Genomic DNA, 20,649 nt, shown 5'->3' on the forward strand with positions numbered 1-20,649 from the left:
TGTCACCGGATCACTTCTAATCGATTGCCATGTAAGATCCCAGTGATCCTAGCTGTCCAAAACCTACATCCTGCACAATGGTCATATCCCAATTGATTGATAAATCGATTAGGGAGGCTTGAATCGATTGATTCAGAGGGTCTTTGTGCTCTCGCTAGAAAAGCCCTAAATCGATTGATCGATTGATTCAGGCTTCCTCGCATTCCTACGAGAAATCCAGGCCCAATCGATCGACTGATCGATTGAGAACCTCTCTGTATTCGCGAGAAGGTCTCTCCAATTGATCAGCTGATCGATTGGCCTGCATTCACTTACAGCACACTCCCAATCGATCAGCTGATCGATTGGACTTTGATTCAATCGATCACCTGATCGATCAAGTAACCCTAACTTGCCTAACTCGAGTCTAGGTTCACAAACCCAACATCCAGTCAACCTTGACCTATTGAGACTCCTTATTATCTAGTATCCAGTCAACATTGACCTGTTAAACTTTTATATTTTGGAATGATATATATTTATCAATCAATTTTATTCAAATTTGACTAATAAAAGCGCCCTTAATGAATTTCTGCACTCATATCTGAATTCAATAACTTAAATCGAACATTGAGAGAAAAATTTAAACATGAAAAAAAAATGAAGAGGTATAATAGGAAACGCCAATTTTTTTTTTTAATTTTAAAACTTCAGTATGGATAATATTGAAGTTTTAGTAAAATGAATCTAAATTTATTAAATTCTAAAAGAATATATATAAATATATATAATGTATTTAAAAAGATGACTTAATGATTTTTCAATGAGCAAATAATAAATGGATATCGATTGCCTTCTAATAATTCAATTTAAAGAAAAAAAAACGTTCTTTTAAAATTTTCCCTTCTTTCTCACGTAAAGGTATAATTATATAAAACACATTAAATCAACTTTTCTAACTTTTAAAATGAAAAAGGAAAATCCAAAAAAAAAAGAAAAAAAAGCTATTTCGTATCTTCTTCAAATCCATCTTTAATTTGCTCCCAATTATAAACGAGGACTCGATTCCGACGTCGACGCTAACGCTTTGGAAGCCGTGGCCAATCTCCACCTCTCCATGCAGCGCCGAGCCCGCGCTGCGAGACGTTCGTGGATCGCTGCCTATTTTTCTCTCCGTCCAAATATTTCTCTTTCGGAAGCTACAAATTAGTCAAGCCTCTTCCAAAGGAGCCGATGCGATCACAACTCTGAAGAGAGAAAGAGAGAGGAAGACGCAGTCAGTCTTCTCCTCTTTCTTTCTTTCTTTCTTTCAATTCAGCATTAATTCTTGCTAATTAATTCCTGGTTGGCCAGCAATTGATTGCCTTCTGTATCAATGATTGGATACCTGTTTTGGCCTCTGTAGACAGGAGTTGGTTTTTCAAGGTTGAATGATTCTTCAGCCAGCATTTCATATTGGTCTTTAATATTCGAGTGTTGGAATTGTGAATTTTTGACGCTTTGATCGGTCGCAATTGAAGCGATTTTGCAGAATCTGCAGATTCTTCTTCTCGGATTTGATATTAGGGCTTCCTTGTTGTTTATGTTATCGTCGCCGACATGGTCGCCGGAACCACAGAAGCAGGGCAGCAGGCGGCGCCCCATTTGGCGGCGGTGGCGATGCCCGACCGCTTCGTCTCGGCGCTGTTCGCCGCTGTCTCCGAGTGGTGTCTGATCGCGATCTTGTTGGTCAACGCCGTGCTGTCGTACGCTGCCACCAGACTCGCGCGCGCCTGCCGCCTGCCGCCCCCCTGCCTCTTCTGCTCCCGGCTCGACCACGTCCTCGGTGGCGAGCGCCGGGGGTTCTACCGCCACATACTCTGCCACTCCCACAAGCTCGAGGTTTCCGCCCTGGTCTACTGCCACGCCCACAGCCGCCTCGCCAACTCCCGCAACACGTGCGAGGGCTGCCTCCTCTCCTCCTCCTCCGCCGCCCACCGAAAGCCCAAATTGCCCGTCTTTAGCGCCGCCGAAGCAGAGCACCTCGGCGACGTCACTTTGCCGGACGGAGGTGGCGATCTCGGACAGGCTTCCGTCGGTCTCTGCTCATGCTGCGCGGAGCCCTTCGCCGTACGCCGAGACACGCTTCAATCCAAAAAGAAAAAGATCCTCAAAGTTGACTGCGGCGGAGTCAATGGCGGTCTCATCGGACGCCGGACACAATTAAGAAAGAAACAGGGGAAGACCTCGGAGCTACCGGCGATGCATGCCTTCGACCCCATCTCGCACGTCGGCTACCGCGAACTGAAGGTCACGTCGGAGTCAGAGATGCCGTTCGACGACAACGACGACGATGGCTACGACGAAAACGAAGATGGATACTCGCCGATGCACGGCGTTATAGACGTCGAGGAGGAGTTTTCCTCGAGGACGAAGCTGCCGGCGGAGGATTTGCTGACCGATAAGCTTAGCTTTTCTGACGTCCTCAGTAGTCCGCCGTCACTGTTCGATTCTGAGACGAAGCCGCCGGTGGCCGCACGTGAGTTGGAAGGGATAAACTGGGACAATGTCGTCCCCAACGTCAGAGCCACGGAGTCCACCGAGAGAACGATCGAACAGGCTCCTCGACAAGGTAATTGAGCTCCGGTTAAAATTAATTTAAAATTTTTTTAATTTCATCCTCGGATTGATTTGTATTGTTCTAGTTTCATCTAATTCCGATGGCAATCCGGAAGGTAAAATTCTAGAGTCTGGAAATTTGTCTCCCTCGACGGGCACAATCACGAACGATCCTCCGACGACGGCACGCCCAAGCGGGCTCGAGCAAAGCGACAGCTTCCGGGGCGCAATGACCAGGAAGGGGCTGATGACGTCGCCGAGATTCTCGGAACTGGTGGGCGGCAAGGCCCCGGAGGAATTCAAGCTGCGGCTGTCCCAGAAATCCTTCCGCGCTCTGGAATTGCCGTGGAACAGCGACATCATCTCCAGCCCCAGGCTGGGCGAGCTAGACGCCTCCTGTTCCGCCGGGTTGCTGAGCATCGCCAAGCGGCTGACCATGGAGCGCAACAACTCGAGCCTGGACAACTACGACGAGGCGTGCATCGTCTCCGACGTGGAAGGGGAGACGTCGGTGGAGCGGCTGCGGCAGCAGGTCGAGTTGGACCGGAAGACGATGAGCTCGCTGTACAAGGAGCTGGAGGAGGAGCGGAACGCGTCGGCGGTGGCGGCCAACGAAGCCATGGCCATGATCAACCGCCTGCAGGAGGAGAAGGCCGGGATGCAGATGGAGGCGCTGCAGTACCTGCGGATGATGGAGGAGCAGGCGGAGTACGACCAGGAAGCCAATCACAAGCTCAACGACCTGCTCACCGACCGAGAGAAAGAGCTGCTCGACCTCGAAGCAGAGCTCGAGAGTTGCCGGAAGAGGCTCGGGGAAGAAACAATCACCGAGCCGCCCGAAGACGAACCCAGCCGCAAGACAGAGTTACAGAATCTGGTGGAAGGTTTCGAGGAGGAGAAGGCTCAGATCTCGTCATGCTTGAGGAATCTACAGGCGAAGCTTGACGGCGAATCGCGTGAATCCGGCGGAAGCATCGGATCTCCGCAGGACGAACTTACGAAGCTCAACGATCGATTGAACGCGCTGGATGCGGAGCAGGAGATCCTCAGTCGCGCCGTCGGTGCGCTGAGGTACGGAGCTGGTGGAGTGAGGTTAGTGGAGGAAATGGCGTGCCAGCTCCAGCAATTGAGGAGAATTCCTGCGGCTTAAAACCGGCGAAGAATCTACACTCGCATTTCCATTCCTCGATCATTTTTGTTTTGTTCAATCTTGTACCAATAGCCATTGACTGTGTAGTTTGTTTGTTCTTGAATCTCCTGAAATCTGGGAACCAACAATGAAGGTTTCTAGTGCGTATGTCTGCTCTCTCTCTCACTCTCTCTCATTCTCTCTCTCCTCTTCGTCGCGTGAGGAGGAAATACATTATTACGTCCCTATTGTTTCTGAGTTTTCCCACTTATGTCCCTCAAATGTTTTCGTTCCCATTTATGTCCCTCATAAATCATTTTCGTTCTCACTTATGTCCCTGCCGTTAACTGGTCCGTGAATTTGAGACGGAATCGGCACGTGCTCGTAAAAATCCTCTGCAAACTCAGCGCCACCGCTGCAAACTCAACTCCACCGCTGGTTCACCTTCGGATCTTGTGAGCGTGACGCTAACGTACGCACTGCCTCACCTGCCGTGATAACTTTAGCCCATTATATATATATATATATTTATGTGATCAAAAATATATTTTTTTTTAATTTGATAGTTGTAAGAGATTGAAAGGATTGGGATGGAATCCCCTTGTTCTTGCCAAGGCGTCTCTGAAATCTCTCGTAATTAAGGCTAAAAATTGGTCGGATTCGGCGCATAAATTCCTGAAGCAGTGCGTCGATTCCGGAAACATTGAAGCTTGTTACGTGCTGGGAATGGTAGGTGTTCATTCATCGACTAAATTGAAGGGTTTCGAGAGATTCGAAGGATAAAGATGTGATCTTTGTGTGAAAATTTGGTATGCAGATTCGATTCTACTGCCTAGAGAACAGGGGAAGCGGGGCGGCGCTGATGGCCCGGGCGGCGATGGCGTCTCACGCGGCAGCTCTGTACTCCCTCGCCGTGATTCAGTTCCACGAAAGCCGCGGCTCCAAGGGAGACAAAGACCTTCACGCCGGTGTGGCGCTGTGTGCCCACGCGGCGTTTCTCGGCCATGTCGACGCTTCGGGAGCTCGGCCATTGCCTCCAGGACGGTTATGGAGTCCAACGGAACGTCGCCGAGGGCCGGCGATTCCTTGTCCAGGCCAACGCCCGAGAGCTAGCATCCGTTCTCAAGTCCTCATCCGCCTCCCATGCAGCCTGGCGGCAGAATCACAACCACCACCACGCCCTGCTTCCGGATGCTCGCTCCTCAGCGATTACGGCTCGTTTTCACAACCACCACCACTTTAGTAGATTTTTACGAGCACGTGCAGATCACGTGCCGATTCCGTCTCAAATTCACGGACCAGTTAACGGCAGGGACATAAGTGAGAACAAAAACGATTTATGAGGGATATAAATGGGAACGAAAACATTTGAGGGACATAAGTGGGAAAACTTAAAAATAATAGGGACATAATAATGTATTTCCCCTCGCGTGAGCACAAACATTTGCACTTCGGCCCTCGTCGGCAAGGGGAAGCGCTCAAATGGAATTTAGCAGCTTAGTTTTGTAATTAATAAAAAATTGGATGTGAAAATGAAATTTTCATCCCTATTTTCTGGCGCGGTACGGTGGAAGGAAACTGGAGGGAGGGGAATCGAATTCGATCGATGGCGGTGGAGTTGCTCGCCCTCTCCAAGTTCAAGCTTCAGCTCCTCGCGCTAATCGCCCAGACTCGAGGCGTCAGAGTACGTCAGATCGCCGTTTCCATCTTACCCTCGTCCGCCTCTTGCTTCTCATTCTTCTCCTCGATTTCGTTCTTCGTAGGAAGGCGAACGAGCCGTGCGAGAGGAGCTCCAGCTTTCCATCCAGGTTCTGTCTCCCCTTAATCTTTTCCTCCGGTGCGATATTTCAGACTGAGACAATCGACATGTGTTATCGGCTGGCGCAATCCCTAGAGGCGGGAGCAAATCGAAGCGGAGTACACGAAGAGGTTGCAGGATTTGCCAGCGCGGATCGTGTCCCTCGAGGAGTCGCATTGCAGGCTGGATAGCAAGGTAGTTTCTCCACTGTCAAAGCTTCTTTTGATGGTTTAGTGGAAATTTAGTTTATGTTTCTGCTTGTCTTTGTTTCGCTCGTTGCAAATAGTGTTGAACAATAACCAGAACGGGAAAGGGCAAAGTGATTCTCTTGTGAGTGGTTGAGAAACTGAAGATGCCGCGAAATTTGACCTATGTTGTGCATAGGATGATAACTGAACAGAAAATAGTATCTTTTAGATGCATGCAGCGAATTTACAAATTCAAGTAATGTTTCAATTCTTATATATATGGCCTTCCTGTTAAGTGTTATTCTTGTTTTTTTTTTTTAAATACTGCAAGCTGATGTTTGCTTACTGACCTTAAGTTATTATTTCACTCGTTCCTCCCTTAATCAGATAAAGTATCTTGAGACCGAGAAAAATTTGCTGGAGAAAAAAGAGACAGAATTGAAAGAAATCATCAATGGCTTGCTAGCATCAAGGGAGGCTCTCCTAGACAATTATAATGTGAGCTTATTCTCTAACATTATTACTTGAATTGGACATTAGATAAATAAAATGTGAAATTTTTTTAGAAGATGTAAATAACACTTTGATTACCACTATTTAGAAGGAAGGCTCATGAATTTGAGGCCTTTATAACTTGCATATAAACCTTAATGACCTGGAGTAACAACTAAAACCAGTGTTTCAAATCATCAAAATCAATATTAGTTTGGTATTTTGAAGGCTGTTATAGCTGAACTGTTCCATTCCAAATTCCTTTTCATAATTTTTCCTGGTGAATTATTTGTTGCCATACTTGCTTATTACACACCTATGTTAGAAGAATATTGGTATTTTTTTGATGATTATGATATTGAAATGCAGGATTCTACATATCAACTGAAACGAAGCATTCAAAAGAGGGATAAAAAGCTTGTGATCCTCACAGAAAAGATGGATGCTCAATTTCAGTTGTTTGACTCAATTGAGAAGGAAGCAGCTGCCGTTAAGCAGGCTGTAAATACTGTTGAAGATATTGTAAATGGAAAGGAACAAGAAGGTTTGTTTCTTTAACAAAGCCATATTCTCCATCTCTGTTATTTAGAAATGTTCCTGTCTTCGTCAAGCACTTTAAATTGCCTAATCATATTGTTTCACTTATTCTTTTCAGTCAGTAGATTAAAGAGGAAAGTAGATCAAATCACAACTCTTGGAAAGGATTTTGTTGGTAATTAATCTCTATCTTCTTTATTATTATTATTATTTTCATATTTGTAATTTTAAATCTTTCTCACTAAACCATGAGTTTGGGTGCTTCACTTATACTATTTGTTCGCAAAAACAAGTTTAGTGCAATGCTATAACTAGTTGTGTTATTGTTTCAATATTTATCTTTTTTCATATGCTTAGGAGCAAATGAATCTTTTTTCTATGTTTGGTTCTGATCCGGTGGTAAGGACGGAGGATCACTCGTTGGCGGGAGGTCAACGACACGTGGAGGTCAATGGTCAAGAGGGTTAATCCCAAGGTCGTGCCGAGCGGCCAAAGGTCGTGCCGAGCGGAGTGGCGGGCCGACCGAGCATCCGGCCGACCGGACATCTGGCCAAGGGTCTCTTGGAGCGGAGGAAAGACAGCTCGACCAGGGGTCGGGTTTCTGATGAGGTAAAAGGGAATATGGGCCGGGCGGACAGGCTGCTCGGCCGAGCCGCAGGATAATAAGGTGCAATTCCATCCGAGCACATGAGCAGGGCTTCCCGAAGTCCATGAGCGCCGAGCGGCTGGTCCGCTCGGCCCGGGAACAGGTAAGAGCGCTAGGAGACAAAAAGGACAACTGGTAACTTCGTCCTCGAGACATCTGCCGCCGACAAACAGCATGGTCGGCGGCCGGAGTGGACAGAGTATCGTACGATGGAAGCTTCCACCGTCACATCCGGGATATGCTCGGACGATTGCGGAATGACGTCAGGCATGCTTTTCTGACACGACCTACTGAGATATGTTTGGAGAAGCGTGCACGCATCAAGAAGCGTGTCCGCGCCTCCCCGGGGTCCTATATAAGGATCCCCAGACTTCGACGGAGGTATGCAATTCTCATCACTGTAGCCACAGTAACGTTGCCTTGTTCTTCTTCTTCTTCGCTGCCTGACTTGAGCGTCGGAGGGTCGTCGTCGGGAAACCCCTCCCGGCTCGGCTTCTTTGCAGGTCCGCCGGAGATCCACATCGTTAGTCGAAGACAGCGGAGAGCACCACGTCCCCAGCGTCCATCGACTCAACGCTCGGACAGGATCAAATTGGCGCCGTTTGTGGGAACGCACCTGAATCCGAGCAAAGAAGATGGAAGAAGCTGGACGCCAACTCATGGTGACACTCTCCCCCGAAGATCTCGACGCACTCATCCAAGCGCGAGCAGCCAAGATAGTCGAGCAACAACAAAAGGCTCAAGCCGATCGGATAGCGCAACAAGCAACGTCGGCATCAGGCGGTTGGACGGCACCAGATGACCGGCCGGAGCAGCTCTCAATATGGGGCCAGAACAAAGGACCGACCGACACTCAGGTGGACGTCCTGATACCGTTCCATCGGACTTTATTCCAAACACCCTCGGAAGTCGCGCAGGCCAACCTCGACCAGGGCTCTTCGTCCGATGAGGCGCCCCTTCACGACGCAAGGAAGGGCAAGGCGCCACGGACAGACTCGTCCCCCGAGCGTATCAATAGACAATTTTCCGAGGCCATCCTGCGCGACCCACTACCAAGGCATTACGCACCCCTGACGATCGGGGAATACAATGGGACCACTGTCCCGGACGACCATCTGGGTAAGTTCGACAACACCGCCACTTTACATCAATATACAGATGGGGTGAAGTGCCGAGTGTTCCTCACCACCCTTTCTGGGTCGGCGCAACGGTGGTTCCGGAGGCTGTCAGACGGATCAATAACAAGCTTCAAAGAGTTCCGCACGGCGTTTCTCCACCACTTCGCAAGCAGCAGACGGTATAAGAAAACCAGCGTCAGTCTATTCGCCATCAAGCAAGGATCGAGGGAGTCGCTCCGAGCTTACATCCAACGCTTCAACCAGGTGGCCATGGACATCCCGACGGTCACCTCGGAATGAACGCGTTCACACAGGGGCTTGTGGACGGTGAGTTCTTCCGATCGCTTATCCGAAAGTCGTCTCGCAGCTACGACCACATGCTGAACAAAGCCAATGAGTACATCAATGTGGAGGAAGCTCAGATGGCAAGGAAAAAAGAAGTACCCTCCGAGCCACCATCCCTAGCCGAGTGGAAGCCACCGGCTACTCACCAACCACCGAGAGGACCACGGGCAGAAGCAGCCCGTCCTCATCAGTACACAAGGCCGCACGCCGTCCAACAAGTGGCAGTCGATCGGCCCAAGCCCAAGGGGAAGGTATGGACTCCCATGTTTTGCTCGCTCTATCAGTCAGTAACTCACAACACCCGCGACTGTCGGAGCCTCCCCCCAATCGCTCATCCTACGCCGAGGAGCTATCGCCGTCGATCACCTTCGCCGAATCAACGACATCAACACCAAAGTCCCGCCCGACGTACAGAAAGAAGATCTCCCGAGCGGCAACATAACCAGCAGCACAGGGTCATTCCTTGGGCATCGCATGAAAGACCCCGACAATCCGCTCGGGAGGAGGAGAATAGAGACAATGTGTCGAGGGGTGAAATCAACATCATCGCTGGAGGGCCGACCGGAGGCGACTCCAACAGGGCACAAAAAGCGCATGCAAGGCAGCTCACGATCCATGCAGTTGGCTGCAGTCAGGAGCGGACGAACTGGCCCGAGATCAGCTTTGGGCCTAGGGGCCTCGAGGGAGTCGAAGTCCCGCAAGATGACACCCTCATCATCCGAGCGGTAATAACTAACTACACTATTCACCGCATCTTTATTGATACAGGCAGCTCGGTCAACATAATCTTCCGGAAGGCCTTCGACCAATTGCAAATCGACCGAGCCGAGTTGCTGCTAATGGCAACCCCCCTCTACGGGTTCATCGGTAACGAAGTTTTGTCAGTCGGACAAGTCCGGCTGGCTATCTCGCTGGGGGAGGAGTCACTCAGAAGAACGCGGACCGCTAACTTCATCGTGGTCGACGCTCCCTCCGCGTACAATGTTATCCTGGGGCGACCGGCTCTCAACGAGTTCCGAGTGGTCGTCTCCACCTTCTGCCAGAAGATCAAGTTCCTGGTGGAAGACCAAGTTGGGGAGGTCCGGGGAGATCAGCTGGCCGCTCGGCGATGCTATGTAGAGATGGTCCGAGCCGAGGCTAAATCCGCTCGGAAAGTGCCACGAGTTGAGGTAAACGCTATAACCGAAAAGCCACCTTTTCTAGTTTATGAAGAAAAAGAGGAGGTACAGATCAACCCTGCCCGACCGGAGGCCACGACTTTCATAGCATCCGACCTGGAAGCAAGCCAGAAAGAGAAGCTGGTCAGATGCCTCCAGAAAAATTGCGACGTTTTCACTTGGTCGACCCACGAGTTGCCAGGAGTCTCGCCGAGCATAGCGTAGCACGAGCTTCACGTCCGACCGGATGCTCGGCCGGTAAAGCAAAGGAAGAGGGGCTTCAGTGTTGAACAGAATATCATCATTCGAGCGGAGGTGGAGAAGCTCTTGGAGGTCGGCCACAAAAGGGAGGTACAGTTTCCGAGCTGGCTCGCAAACGTGGTGCTGGTCTCCAAACCAGGCAACAAATGGAGAGTTTGCATTGACTTTCGGGATCTGAACAAGGCCTGCTCGAAGGATTTCTACCCTCTGCCCCGGATCGATCAACTAGTAGACTCTACAACCGGGTGCGAGCTGATATGCATGTTGGATGCTTATCAGGGCTACCATCAAGTGCCGCTCGCCCGAGGAGACCAAGAAAAGGTCAGTTTCGTCACTGTAGACGGCACTTACTGTTACAACCTAATGTTGTTCGGGCTGAAGAACGCAGGAGCTACCTACCAGCGGCTGATGGACAAGGTATTCCTGGAGCAAATCGGGCGTGACCTAGAAGTATACGTAGATGATATACTTATCAAATCCTTCCGAGCGGCAGACCTTTATACGGATTTGGAAGAAACTTTCCAGACACTGAGGAGATACGGGGTCAAGCTGAACCCCCAGAAGTGCTTGTTCGGAGCAAAAGGCGGGCGCTTCTTGGGCTATATTGTGACCGAGCGGGGCATAGAGGCGAATCCCAGCAAGGTGAAAGCATTGCAAGATATGTCGCCTCTTAGAAATCTTCAAGAAGTACAGCGCCTCACCGGTCGGATAACGACGCTATTACGATTCATCTCCCGAACGGCCGACCGAAGCCTCCCTTTCTTCAAGATTCTGCGCAAAGCTACCAAGTTTCAATGAGACGAGGAATGCGATCGGGCGTTCGAGGAGCTGAAGACTTATCTCAATTCTTTGCCCGTGCTGGCCAAACCGGCTGTAGGAGAGCCGCTCCGTATTTACTTGTCTTCGACCGAGCATGCTGTGGGCTCGACATTAGTGAGACCGAACAGCGAAGAGCAACCCGTGTACTTCTTAAGCCACATTCTAAAGGATGTTGAATCTCACTACACTGGTCTCGAGAAATTGGCTTTTGCCTTGATCCTTGCAGCGCGGAGATTGCGCCCTTATTTCTTGGCGCATACAATCATCGTGATGACGAACAGCCCGCTGGGAAGGGTGCTCCTGAATCCAGAAGCGTCCGAGCGACTCATCAAGTGGACAACAGAGCTGAGTGAATTCGACATTCAGTATCAACTCCGCTCGGCGATTAAGGCGCAGTCCTTGGTAGATTTTGTGACCGAGGTACAAAATCCTGAGCCCGAAACTATGTGGAAAGTATTTGTGAACGGATCGTCCACTCGGCTCGGAAGCGGAATTGGTATCCTGTTACTTTCCCCTCAAGGAGAGCGGATACACCTGTCCGTCCGGCTGGACTACCGAGCAACCAATAATGAAGCGGAGTACGAGACCCTTATAGCCGGCCTGTAGGCCGCGCAGCACGTGGGAGCCAGCCGGGTGACGCTATTTTCAGACTCCCAGTTGGCTGCTCAACAGCTCTCAGTGTCTTTCGAGATAAACAACGCGAGGCTCAGGCTCTACGCGGAGACCTTTGAAAAGCTCAAGACCAACTTCGTCGAAGTTGTCATACAGAAGATCCCCCGAGCCGAGAACCAGTCTGCAGACGAGCTAGCCAAGCTCGCTAGTTCGATATCGCCGGTCGTCATCCAACAACCAATCGAGCAAGTGTCCCTGGTGGCGCACATCGACCGGATGGAAGACCTCACATTCCCGAGCGATTGGAGGACATCCATAATAGAATTTTTGTGATCGGAGGCCACGCCGTCTGATCGGGAGGAAGCCCAGCTATTGAGGAGGAGAGTCGGTCGGTTCACGCTCAACGGGGATCAACTTTACAAGAAGGCATTCTCCCGACCGCTGCTAAAGTGCGTCAGCTCGGAGGACGCAGAGTACATTCTCCAAGAGGTACACCAAAGATCTTGCGGAGGTCATCCGGGCGGTCGGTCTTTGGCTAGGAAGATCCTGCTGGCCGGATACTTCTGGCCAACTCTACAGGAAGACGCCGCTCGGACCGTCGCTACCTGCCTTTCCTGTCAGAAGTTCCACAACTTCTCCCATAGGCCAACGAAGAAGATGAAGACGTCTGCTGTGTCCTGCCCGTTCGACCAGTGGGGTATGGATATAGTGGGACCTTTCCCTATGGCGACCGGGCAACGGAAGTTTTTATTGGTGGCGGTCGACTATTTCTCCAAGTGGGTCGAAGTCGAACCACTGGCCAAAATAACCGAGCAGATGGTCAAAAAGTTCATCTGACAGCATATAATCTGTTGGTTCGGCATCCCTCGTTGGCTCATTTCGGATAACGGGCGGCAATTCGTTGGTCAGGAGCTCGGAGAATGGTGCAAAGGATACGACATCGAACAACACTTCACTTCCGTGGCGTATCCTCAGAGCAACGGTCAAGCCGAAGTAGCCAATCGGGAGATCCTACGAATACTTCGGGTTCGGCTCGATCACATGGGAGGAAGCTGGGTGGACAAGCTGTCGGGCGTACTATGGGTCATTCGCACAACCCCAAAGGAGGGAACGGCGGTAACACCGTTCGACTTGGTGTATGGAGGCGAGGCGGTCGTCCCAGTCGAGGTCGGAGTGGAGTCCGATCGGATCCAAAGCTACGATGGGAATAATGCCGAGCGAAGGCATCTGGAGTTGGACCTGGTGGACGAAGTAAGAGCTAAAGCAGCCGTCTGGCTGATGGCGTACAGGCAGAGAATGAAGCAGAATTACAACAGGCGTGTAATTCCCAGAGCATTCCAGGTCGGTGATCTTGTATGGAAGAAGGTGAAGCCGGCCGGCGATGTGAGCAAGATGGCAGCTCCCTAGGCGGGGCCCTTCAGAGTCGTAGAGAAGCTCCGATCGGATGCATACTACCTGGAAGATGAGACGGGTGGCGGCTAGATCGACCATGGAGCGCAAACCACCTCCAACCGTACCGTGCTGGATAAAAGGTGCACCAGTGTAATTCATTTCATGTATGTTCCGTTCGTCTGTATCCTTTGGCTGCAGGATTGAAGATAAGAAAAATTATGAAGAGTCTGAGCGTTATTCGCCGAACGACAACCTACATGAAGATCGTCGAGCGGCGACGTTAAACTCCAGAGTCGGACCGGCGACTATAAACCCCCGGGCGGAAGACCGTCGAGCGGCGACGTTAAACTCTAGAGTCGAACCGGCGACTATAAACCCCCCGGTCGGAAAACCGTCGAGCGGCGACGTTAAACTCCAGAGTCGAAACGGCGACTATAAACCCGCCGGCTTGAAGACCGTCGAGCGGCGACGTTAAACTCTAGAGTCGAACCGGCGACTATAAACCCCTCGGTTGGAAGACCGTCGAGCGGCGACGTTAAATTCCAGAGTCTAACCGGCGAGTATAAACCCCCCGGCTTGAAGACCGTCGAGCGGCGACGTTAAATTCTAGAGTCGAATCGGCGACTATAAACCCCCCGGTTGGAAGATCGTTGAGCGGCGACGTTAAACTCTAGAGTCGAACCGGCGACTATAAACCCCCCGGTCGGAAGACCGTCGAGCGGCGACGTTAAACTCCAGAGTCGAACCGGCGACTATAAACCCCCCGGTCGGAAGACCGTCGAGCGGCGACGTTAAACTCTAGAGTCGAATAGGCGACTATAAATCCCCTGGCTTGAAGACCGTCGAGCGGCGACGTTAAATTCTAGAGTCGAACCGGCGACTATAAACCCCTCGGTCGGCAGACCGTCGAGCGGCGACGTTAAACTCCAGAGTCGAACCGGCGACTATAAACCCCCCGGCTTGAAGACCGTCGAGCGGCGACGTTAAACTCCAGAGTCGAATCGGCGACTATAAATCCCCCGGTCGGAAGACCGTCGAGCGGCGACGTTAAACTCCAGAGTCGAACCGGCGACTATAAATCCCCCGGCTTGAAGACCGTCGAGCGGCGACGTTAAACTCTAGTGTCGAACCAGCGACTATAAACCCCTCGGTCGGAAGACCGTCGAGCGGCGATGTTAAACTCCAGAGTCGAACCGGCGACTATAAAAACCCCCCGGCTTGAAGACCGTCGAGCGGCGACGTTAAACTCTAGAGTCGAACCGGCGACTATAAACCCCCCGACTTGAAGATCGTCGAGCGGCGATGTTAAACTCTAGAGTCGAACCGGTGACTATAAACCCCCCGGTCGGAAGACCGTCGAGCGGCGATGTTAAACTCGAGAGTCGAACCAGCGACTATAAACCCCCCGGCTTGAAGACCGTCGAACGGCGACGTTAAACTCTAGAGTCGAACCGGCGACTATAAACCCCCCGGCTTGAAGATCGTCGAGCGGCGATGTTAAACTCTAGAGTCGAACCGGCGACTATAAACCCCCCGGTCGGAAGACCGTCGAGCGGCGACGTTAAACTCTAGAGTCGAACCAGCGACTATAAACCCCCCGGTCGGAAGACCGTCGAGCGGCGACGTTAAACTCCAGAGTCGGACCGGCGACTATAAACCCCCCGAACGGGACAGCGTCGCGCAGATAGACTGAGGCCCAGCATCTAGGGCCGATGATCAGCAAGCCTTGATCCTAAGGACAGGGAGAAAATAATGGCGTGCGCTTACCAGCGCCGATCAACGAAAAACTAACGGAAGTTCCATGTGGAATGAAGATCGTTAGACCGAGCGGCGCAGTCGAGAAAGACACTTCTAACAAAAAACTAACGGAAGTTCCATACGGAATGAAGGTCGTTTGATCGAGCGAGAAAGTTAAGAAATTACATGCGGAGAAAAGGTCGAGCGACCGGTCGGCACAGTTACAAGGAGTACTCAAACGAAAGGCTAACAGAGCAAAAGTTGGCATTCCAAAGTTACATTTAAAAGTTCGCCGACCAGGGGCAAAGTTACAGATGCAATTCATTAGAATTAAGGTTCAGCCGATTGGGAGAATTACAGAAAATACTTCATTCAAGGTAATCAAAAACATGTTTCGGGATGGTGGTGAGAAGCGTCGCATGCTCCGTAGCAGGGATGACCACGGATTCGGGAAGCTGGCCCTTGGACTTCAGATAGTCCGCCGTGGCGGTGATGGCCAACTCGAAGGCGATGACCATCCGGTCGCAAACCTTCTCCACAAATTCCGCCGAGCGGATGTAGTTTTGTCTCAAGGTGGCGACGCGGCCTGGCTCCGCCTCTTGGTACTCCTTGAAGGCGGCACGAGAAGCATTAAGAGCTTCCTGTAAGGCTTTCAAATCGTTCTTGAGTTTAGTCACCTCCTCCGAGCGGCCTTTCTGCTCTCCTTCTAGCAGCTCGGCCAGCTCTTTCACACGCTGCTCCAGAGTTCAGGCTTCCACATTCTTTTTATCCAGATCAGCGATAACAGTGTTCTTCCGAGTGGTGACGAGCTCAATCTTGCGGTCATAAGTTTTGACCTGCTTGTCAAGCTAGTCCAGCATGTATGTCTGGTCGGTCGTCTTCTTCCTCTCGGCCTCCAGCAGACTCTTGGTCTTTGCGAGCTCCTTTTGCAGCTCGGCATATGAAGGGCCTTGAGAAGAAGACGGGCCGCCCGGACCTTTCAGTCTCTTCAGCTCCTCCTCCACTAAGGTCAAGCGGCTGGCGACGGCAATGTCTTCCACCCATCTCTGAAATGCACAGAAATGTTAAAATGCCGACCGGAAAGACTACATAAAAGAACAGAAGTGAAGCTTACCCCTGTAGCTTGCTGCATGTGGCCGTCAGCCAGTTTGTCAAGTGGTATTATAGCTACGCGGGCTCGGGCGTCCGCCCACATCTCAGCAAGGGGCCCCTTGATAGTGATCATGTGTTCAGGAGCCGTCGCTCGATCTGACTCAGCCATAAACGCCTCGGTGGGGAGGTGCAGGGTGGCCCTAATAGTGCGGCGCCGGTCCGGAGTCGTGTGAGCGGACGCCGAAGGATCTGAGGCCGGGCTGGACATTGTGGACAGAATGCCCGAGCAGCGGACTCGGCGACGTACAGGAGGAAGGGAGCTGACCGGCACCACTTCGATGGGGGCCGTCGGCGGATCTAGTTGGGAGGGGGTCCGGTCGGAGGAGAGTGCCTCGACCGATGGCGCTTTGCCGCGTGGAGATGTGGTGCCCGTCCGCTCGGACTCTTGCACTGCGGAGGTGGCCGAACGGAGGGGAACCTCCACCCGGCGTCGCTTCTGATTGAGGGGAAGTTCGTCGTCCGGCTCCGAGTCATCCTCCCGAACGGAAGGGCCCTTGCTGGAAGTTGTACCACCAGTCGCCTCCGCGGGCGAAGCCTGAGCGGCCGACTCCCCTACATTTGTCTCGCTCTCACCCTCGTGAGAGCCGACCGGAGCGATGCCCAACTGCTCTATTTCCTTGGCCGCTGCCGCCTCGAGCGCGGCCGCTTTCTTCTTCAAGATCCCGAACAGCACGGACTCCATTACGATGTTCGCTGCAAGGAAAAAAGAAGAAAATCAGTTAGAACTCAATGCAAATGCACAAGTAAATTTCTTACCAAAGCTGCTCGGGAGAGATGGGCGGTCCGACCTGCCATTTGGTCCAGAAAGGAAGTCGACCGGGGATACGAAGAAAAAAGTAGTTCTCTTTCCAGTGTTTGTTAGAAGAGGACAGTTTATCAAAAAAGACCAAACCAGGCCGAGCCTGAAACAGATAAGTGCCCGGCTCAGACTGCTTGGGATAATAAAAATAATAGAAAACTTCCGGGCGGAGGGGAATGTTGTGTATCTTAAATAAGACCACAACTCCGCACAGAAGACGAAAAGTGTTGGGAACCAATTGGGCGAACGGAATGCCAAAAAAGTTGCAAACTTCAACGATGAAGGGGTGGAGGGGAAACCGCAGACAGGCTACGAATTGGTCGCGGAAAAGACAAAAGGCGCCATGCGGAGGTTTGTGCGGCCGAGCGGAAGGTGAAGGTAAAATCAGTTCGAAATCTGAAGGGATATCAAAAGCGTTTATCAGGCTCTCGGCATCGCGCCGATCGAACCGCGACTCCATGGTGGTATACCATCGGCCGAGAGCGGGGTCCGCGGGCTGAGAAGAGCTCGCCATCGTCGGAACAACGGAGGAGGCAGAAGTCGAAAGGAAAAGCAAAGGCGCGAGCGAGAAGATGAGCGAGACAGTACCCGAAAGGCAAGAACGCGGCCAAGAACAAAAACACGGGAACCAACGAGAGAAAGGCAGAAGAACCTTACAGAAAAGATAATCGAAGGAAGAGGACGAGGGGTCGCCGGAATGTCGGGGAATAAGATCACCAGAGCGAGGAGCGCAAGGAGAGGCTTCTGAGCACGCGAAGGCAAAGATGCGGCGGTGGAAGGCGGCGAAAGCCTTATAAGGGTGGACTCGATCCGCCCAAGCCGTCGGATGCAGGTCACATAACCCGAGGCCCGCATCCAACCGTCCATTTCAAACCGATGGACGTCGCATCGGGCGTAAGGCGGCGGCCGTACGATGACGTCGACACAGTGCCATGTGGCGCTCGGTCAGAGGAAGGCATTTAATGAGACCCATCACGAGGCAGAACCCGCGTGCTCAACCATAATGGCGGAGATTTGCACGCATTCCAAGAAGATCCCGAGGACATCAACACAGGCCAGTGGGGCAGCCCTCGGCAATTAGCCGACCGACTCTATTTGACCCCATAGGGGTCGAGCGGAGGTACACTTTCGGGAGTGGCGGGTCGGCTGTCGCTTGGCCAAACTCATAGTTCAGTCAGTTGGACTTAGCGCCTCCTTCGACTAGACTTGAGGGGGAAGCATGTGATCCGGTGGTAAGGACGGGGGATCACTCGTTGGCGGGAGGTCAACGACACGTGGAGGTCAATGGTCAAGAGGGTCAATCCCAAGGTCGTGCCGAGAGGCCAGAGGTCGTGCCGAGCGGAGTGGCGGGCCGACTGAGCATCCGGCTGACCGAACATCTGGCCAAGGGTCTCCCAGACCGGACGAAAGATAGCCCGACCAGGGGTCGGGTTTCCGATGAGGTAATAGGGTCTATGGGTCGAGCGGACAGGCCGCTCGGCCGAGCCGCAGGACAATAAGGCGCAATTCCATCCGAGCACATGAGCAGGGCTTCCCGGAGGCCATGAGCGCCAAGCGGCTGGTCTGCTCGGCCCGGGAACAGGTAAGAGCGCTATGAAACAAAAAGGACAACTGGTAATTTCGTCCTCGAGACACCTGCCGTCGACAAACAGCATGGTCGGCGGCCGGAGCGGACAGAGTATCGTACGATGGAAGCTTCCACCGTCACATCCGGGATATGCTCGGACGATTGCGGAATTGCGTTAGACATGCTTTTCTGACACGACCTACTGAGATATGTTTGGGAAAATGCGCACGCATCAAGAAGCGTGCCCGCGCCTCCCGGAGTCCTATATAAGGACCCCCAAACTTCGACGGAGATATGCAATTCTCATCACTGTAGCCACAGTAACGTTACCTTGTTCTTCTTCTTCTTCGCTGCCTGACTTGAGCGTCGGAGGGTTGTCGCCGGGAAGCCTCTCCCGGCTCGGCTTCTTTGCAGGTCCGCCGGAGATCCACATGGCCAGTCAAGACAGCGGAGAGCACCACGTCCCCAGTGTCCATCGACTCAACGCTCGGACAGGATCAGTTTCCAATGACCAGATTATCCCAGGGCTTACCAGCTATCTTATTTGTGATAAATCAAGTTGGCTGGTACATAGTGGGGAGGAACAACGCCTATGCTAGATGACTAAGAGGCGAGTGACCCCTTCTTTTATGTCTCTATGTTGTACCTCAGAGCGTATTGCGTGGGTTCAGTTGCATATCAGGATGTATAAACAGAGTTTTAGTCATCATTTTCTTGGTATTTGAGATGGTTAAACAAGTCTAGTTTGACTTGTGCTTATGTTTCTAGCTGCTATTTCTTGCAAAATTTGTTTGGAGAGTAAGCAAGGTTTCAACAATTTTGATAGTTTTGGGAGCTCATGGATTTGATTTCACAGGGCCCAGATATTAGTTTCTTATACTCGTAGAGAAGACCAGGGTCTTATCAGGTCGACAACTCATGCAGCATTCAAATCCAATCCTGTAAGAATTTCCATAATCCTTTAGGTTCAGCAACTGGATTTGTGTCACTTTGGAGATTGGTTATTTGATTTTATCAAATACTATTGGGTTGAAGGATTTTTATTATAGAGCTTCTGATCTATAAACCATTCAACGCAGCATTAGTGTACATTAATGCACTGATTTCTTGGCTTAGATTTTAGTCTATTCTCGGTTTTTTTCCTGCTATTGAAGAGCTGTTAATCCTGAGAGAATTTTTACGCACTGCTTTTGGTGACTTAGATATTAAACAATTCTTTCCTTTATTTGATCTGTCCAGAGAGAATTTTGTATCTTGAAAAGAAGCTTAGCAATCACCAGCTTGAACTTCGAAGGAAAGATGCTGACATTATCAATTTAAATGAAAAGCTCGAAGCAGAGAAACTAAGCAGAAAGTTTCAGCCACAAATTGAAGAAATATCCCTACTCATAGTTGTCTGCTAATGCTGTATTTGATCTTTAGATTCACTTATTGCCTATTGCTATCTGTTTGCTTTGATGTTATTATTACCTCCAGACAACTTTGTTGGTGAAAGATGAACTCATACAAAGGTTAACCATGGAGAAGCAGGTGACCAAAAGGCTACATGCTGTACCCTCTATTTAGCATTCCTTTGTGTTTTTTTCTAAATTGTCAGCGTATCAGAAGCTTCATCTTCAACTTGGAAAAATGGAAGTGGTGCTTAGGAAGATTCAAGATCCCGTACTCAAATTAATTTCTCAGGTTGGATACATGAGAGGGCCCACCTCGTCATTATTCTATCAACCAATTTTGTTCTCTTTTTATTTTATTTTTATTCTTTTAAGAAGTTGTCTTTTTCGCCTGGTGATCTAAAACTTTCTTCTCTTCACATTTCAGGATCAGGAAATGTTACTTCCAGCTCTAGGAAGTCAAGAAACTCGTGACATGATTAACACAGACAAACACATTGTATACCTATTTAATTCTATTCAATTTCAAGCATAGTTATTTAACGCATTGTTTTAGACTAACCTATTGGCTTTATATGATGCAGTCATGTGGTTCTCCAGGAACAGCGAGCAAAGACATACCTATGATTGATAATCCCTACAAAGCAAGTGTTGAACTGATCTCATCTTCGATTCAATTTTCTTCTAGTTTCAATCACTTCATAACTTTATTGCCAAAACATAAAATCTGGGGTGGGACTTTGCTACAGGATCCGGATGCTTCTTCCGTTCATCATCATGTCGGCATGAACTCGACTACTGATGCAGGAGACTGAAGGCCTTCGCTTTGCGATATTGAAATTTGGGTTATACATGTTTGAAACTTCAGTATAATCTGTGTTTCAGTTGCGCGCACTTTTATGACGTGTTTTTGTTCCTTGGTTTCGCTCGAA

At 50.6% G+C, this 20,649-nt stretch overlaps 2 protein-coding genes and 1 pseudogene across 6 annotated transcripts; all 3 read left to right on the plus strand.

The window, feature by feature from the left end:
- Positions 1-1,018: 1,018 nt before the first annotated feature.
- On the plus strand, positions 1,019-4,000 carry LOC121979214 (myosin-binding protein 1-like). Of its 4 annotated transcripts, none has more exons than XM_042531162.1 (4): positions 1,019-1,255; positions 1,333-1,404; positions 1,500-2,590; positions 2,664-4,000. In XM_042531162.1, the coding sequence occupies exons 3-4, from the start codon at positions 1,579-1,581 to the stop codon at positions 3,725-3,727; spliced, it is 2,076 nt and encodes a 691-aa protein (XP_042387096.1). In that variant the 5' UTR covers positions 1,019-1,255; positions 1,333-1,404; positions 1,500-1,578; the 3' UTR covers positions 3,728-4,000. The 4 variants fall into 4 exon arrangements, with proteins under 4 accessions (XP_042387096.1, XP_042387097.1, XP_042387098.1 ...); XM_042531163.1 differs by having other exon boundaries at positions 1,511-2,590; XM_042531164.1 differs by having other exon boundaries at positions 1,019-1,404; positions 2,694-4,000.
- LOC121982655 lies at positions 3,855-4,949 on the plus strand (annotated as a pseudogene).
- Positions 4,950-5,268: 319 nt separating this feature from the next.
- Positions 5,269-20,596, plus strand: LOC121979217 (coiled-coil domain-containing protein 18-like). Of its 2 annotated transcripts, XM_042531166.1 has the most exons (12): positions 5,269-5,390; positions 5,470-5,514; positions 5,601-5,699; positions 6,080-6,190; positions 6,554-6,728; positions 6,840-6,896; positions 19,566-19,702; positions 19,797-19,856; positions 19,932-20,009; positions 20,145-20,216; positions 20,302-20,361; positions 20,467-20,596. In XM_042531166.1, exons 1-12 carry the CDS (start codon positions 5,313-5,315, stop codon positions 20,530-20,532), a joined length of 1,038 nt encoding a protein of 345 aa, XP_042387100.1. In that variant the 5' UTR covers positions 5,269-5,312; the 3' UTR covers positions 20,533-20,596. The 2 variants fall into 2 exon arrangements, with proteins under 2 accessions (XP_042387100.1, XP_042387101.1); XM_042531167.1 differs by lacking the exon at positions 6,080-6,190.
- The last annotated feature ends 53 nt before the right edge of the window (positions 20,597-20,649 follow it).

Source organism: Zingiber officinale, chromosome 5A, assembly GCF_018446385.1.
Source record: "Zingiber officinale cultivar Zhangliang chromosome 5A, Zo_v1.1, whole genome shotgun sequence".
NCBI classification, from domain to species: Eukaryota; Viridiplantae; Streptophyta; class Magnoliopsida; order Zingiberales; family Zingiberaceae; genus Zingiber; species Zingiber officinale.

Excerpts from the sequence above, each read along its gene's own strand:
- LOC121979217 (XM_042531166.1), top strand. The coding sequence starts at position 5,313 with ATGGCGGTGGAGTTGCTCGCCCTCTCCAAGTTCAAGCTTCAGCTCCTC. Across the intron at positions 19,703-19,796 it reads TTCAGCCACAAATTGAAGAA|CTCCAGACAACTTTGTTGGT; the intron begins ATATCCCTACTC and ends TGTTATTATTAC. Across the intron at positions 20,217-20,301 it reads TTAACACAGACAAACACATT|TCATGTGGTTCTCCAGGAAC; the intron begins GTATACCTATTT and ends TATATGATGCAG.
- LOC121979214 (XM_042531162.1), top strand. The coding sequence starts at position 1,579 with ATGGTCGCCGGAACCACAGAAGCAGGGCAGCAGGCGGCGCCCCATTTG. Across the intron at positions 2,591-2,663 it reads CGAACAGGCTCCTCGACAAG|TTTCATCTAATTCCGATGGC; the intron begins GTAATTGAGCTC and ends GTATTGTTCTAG.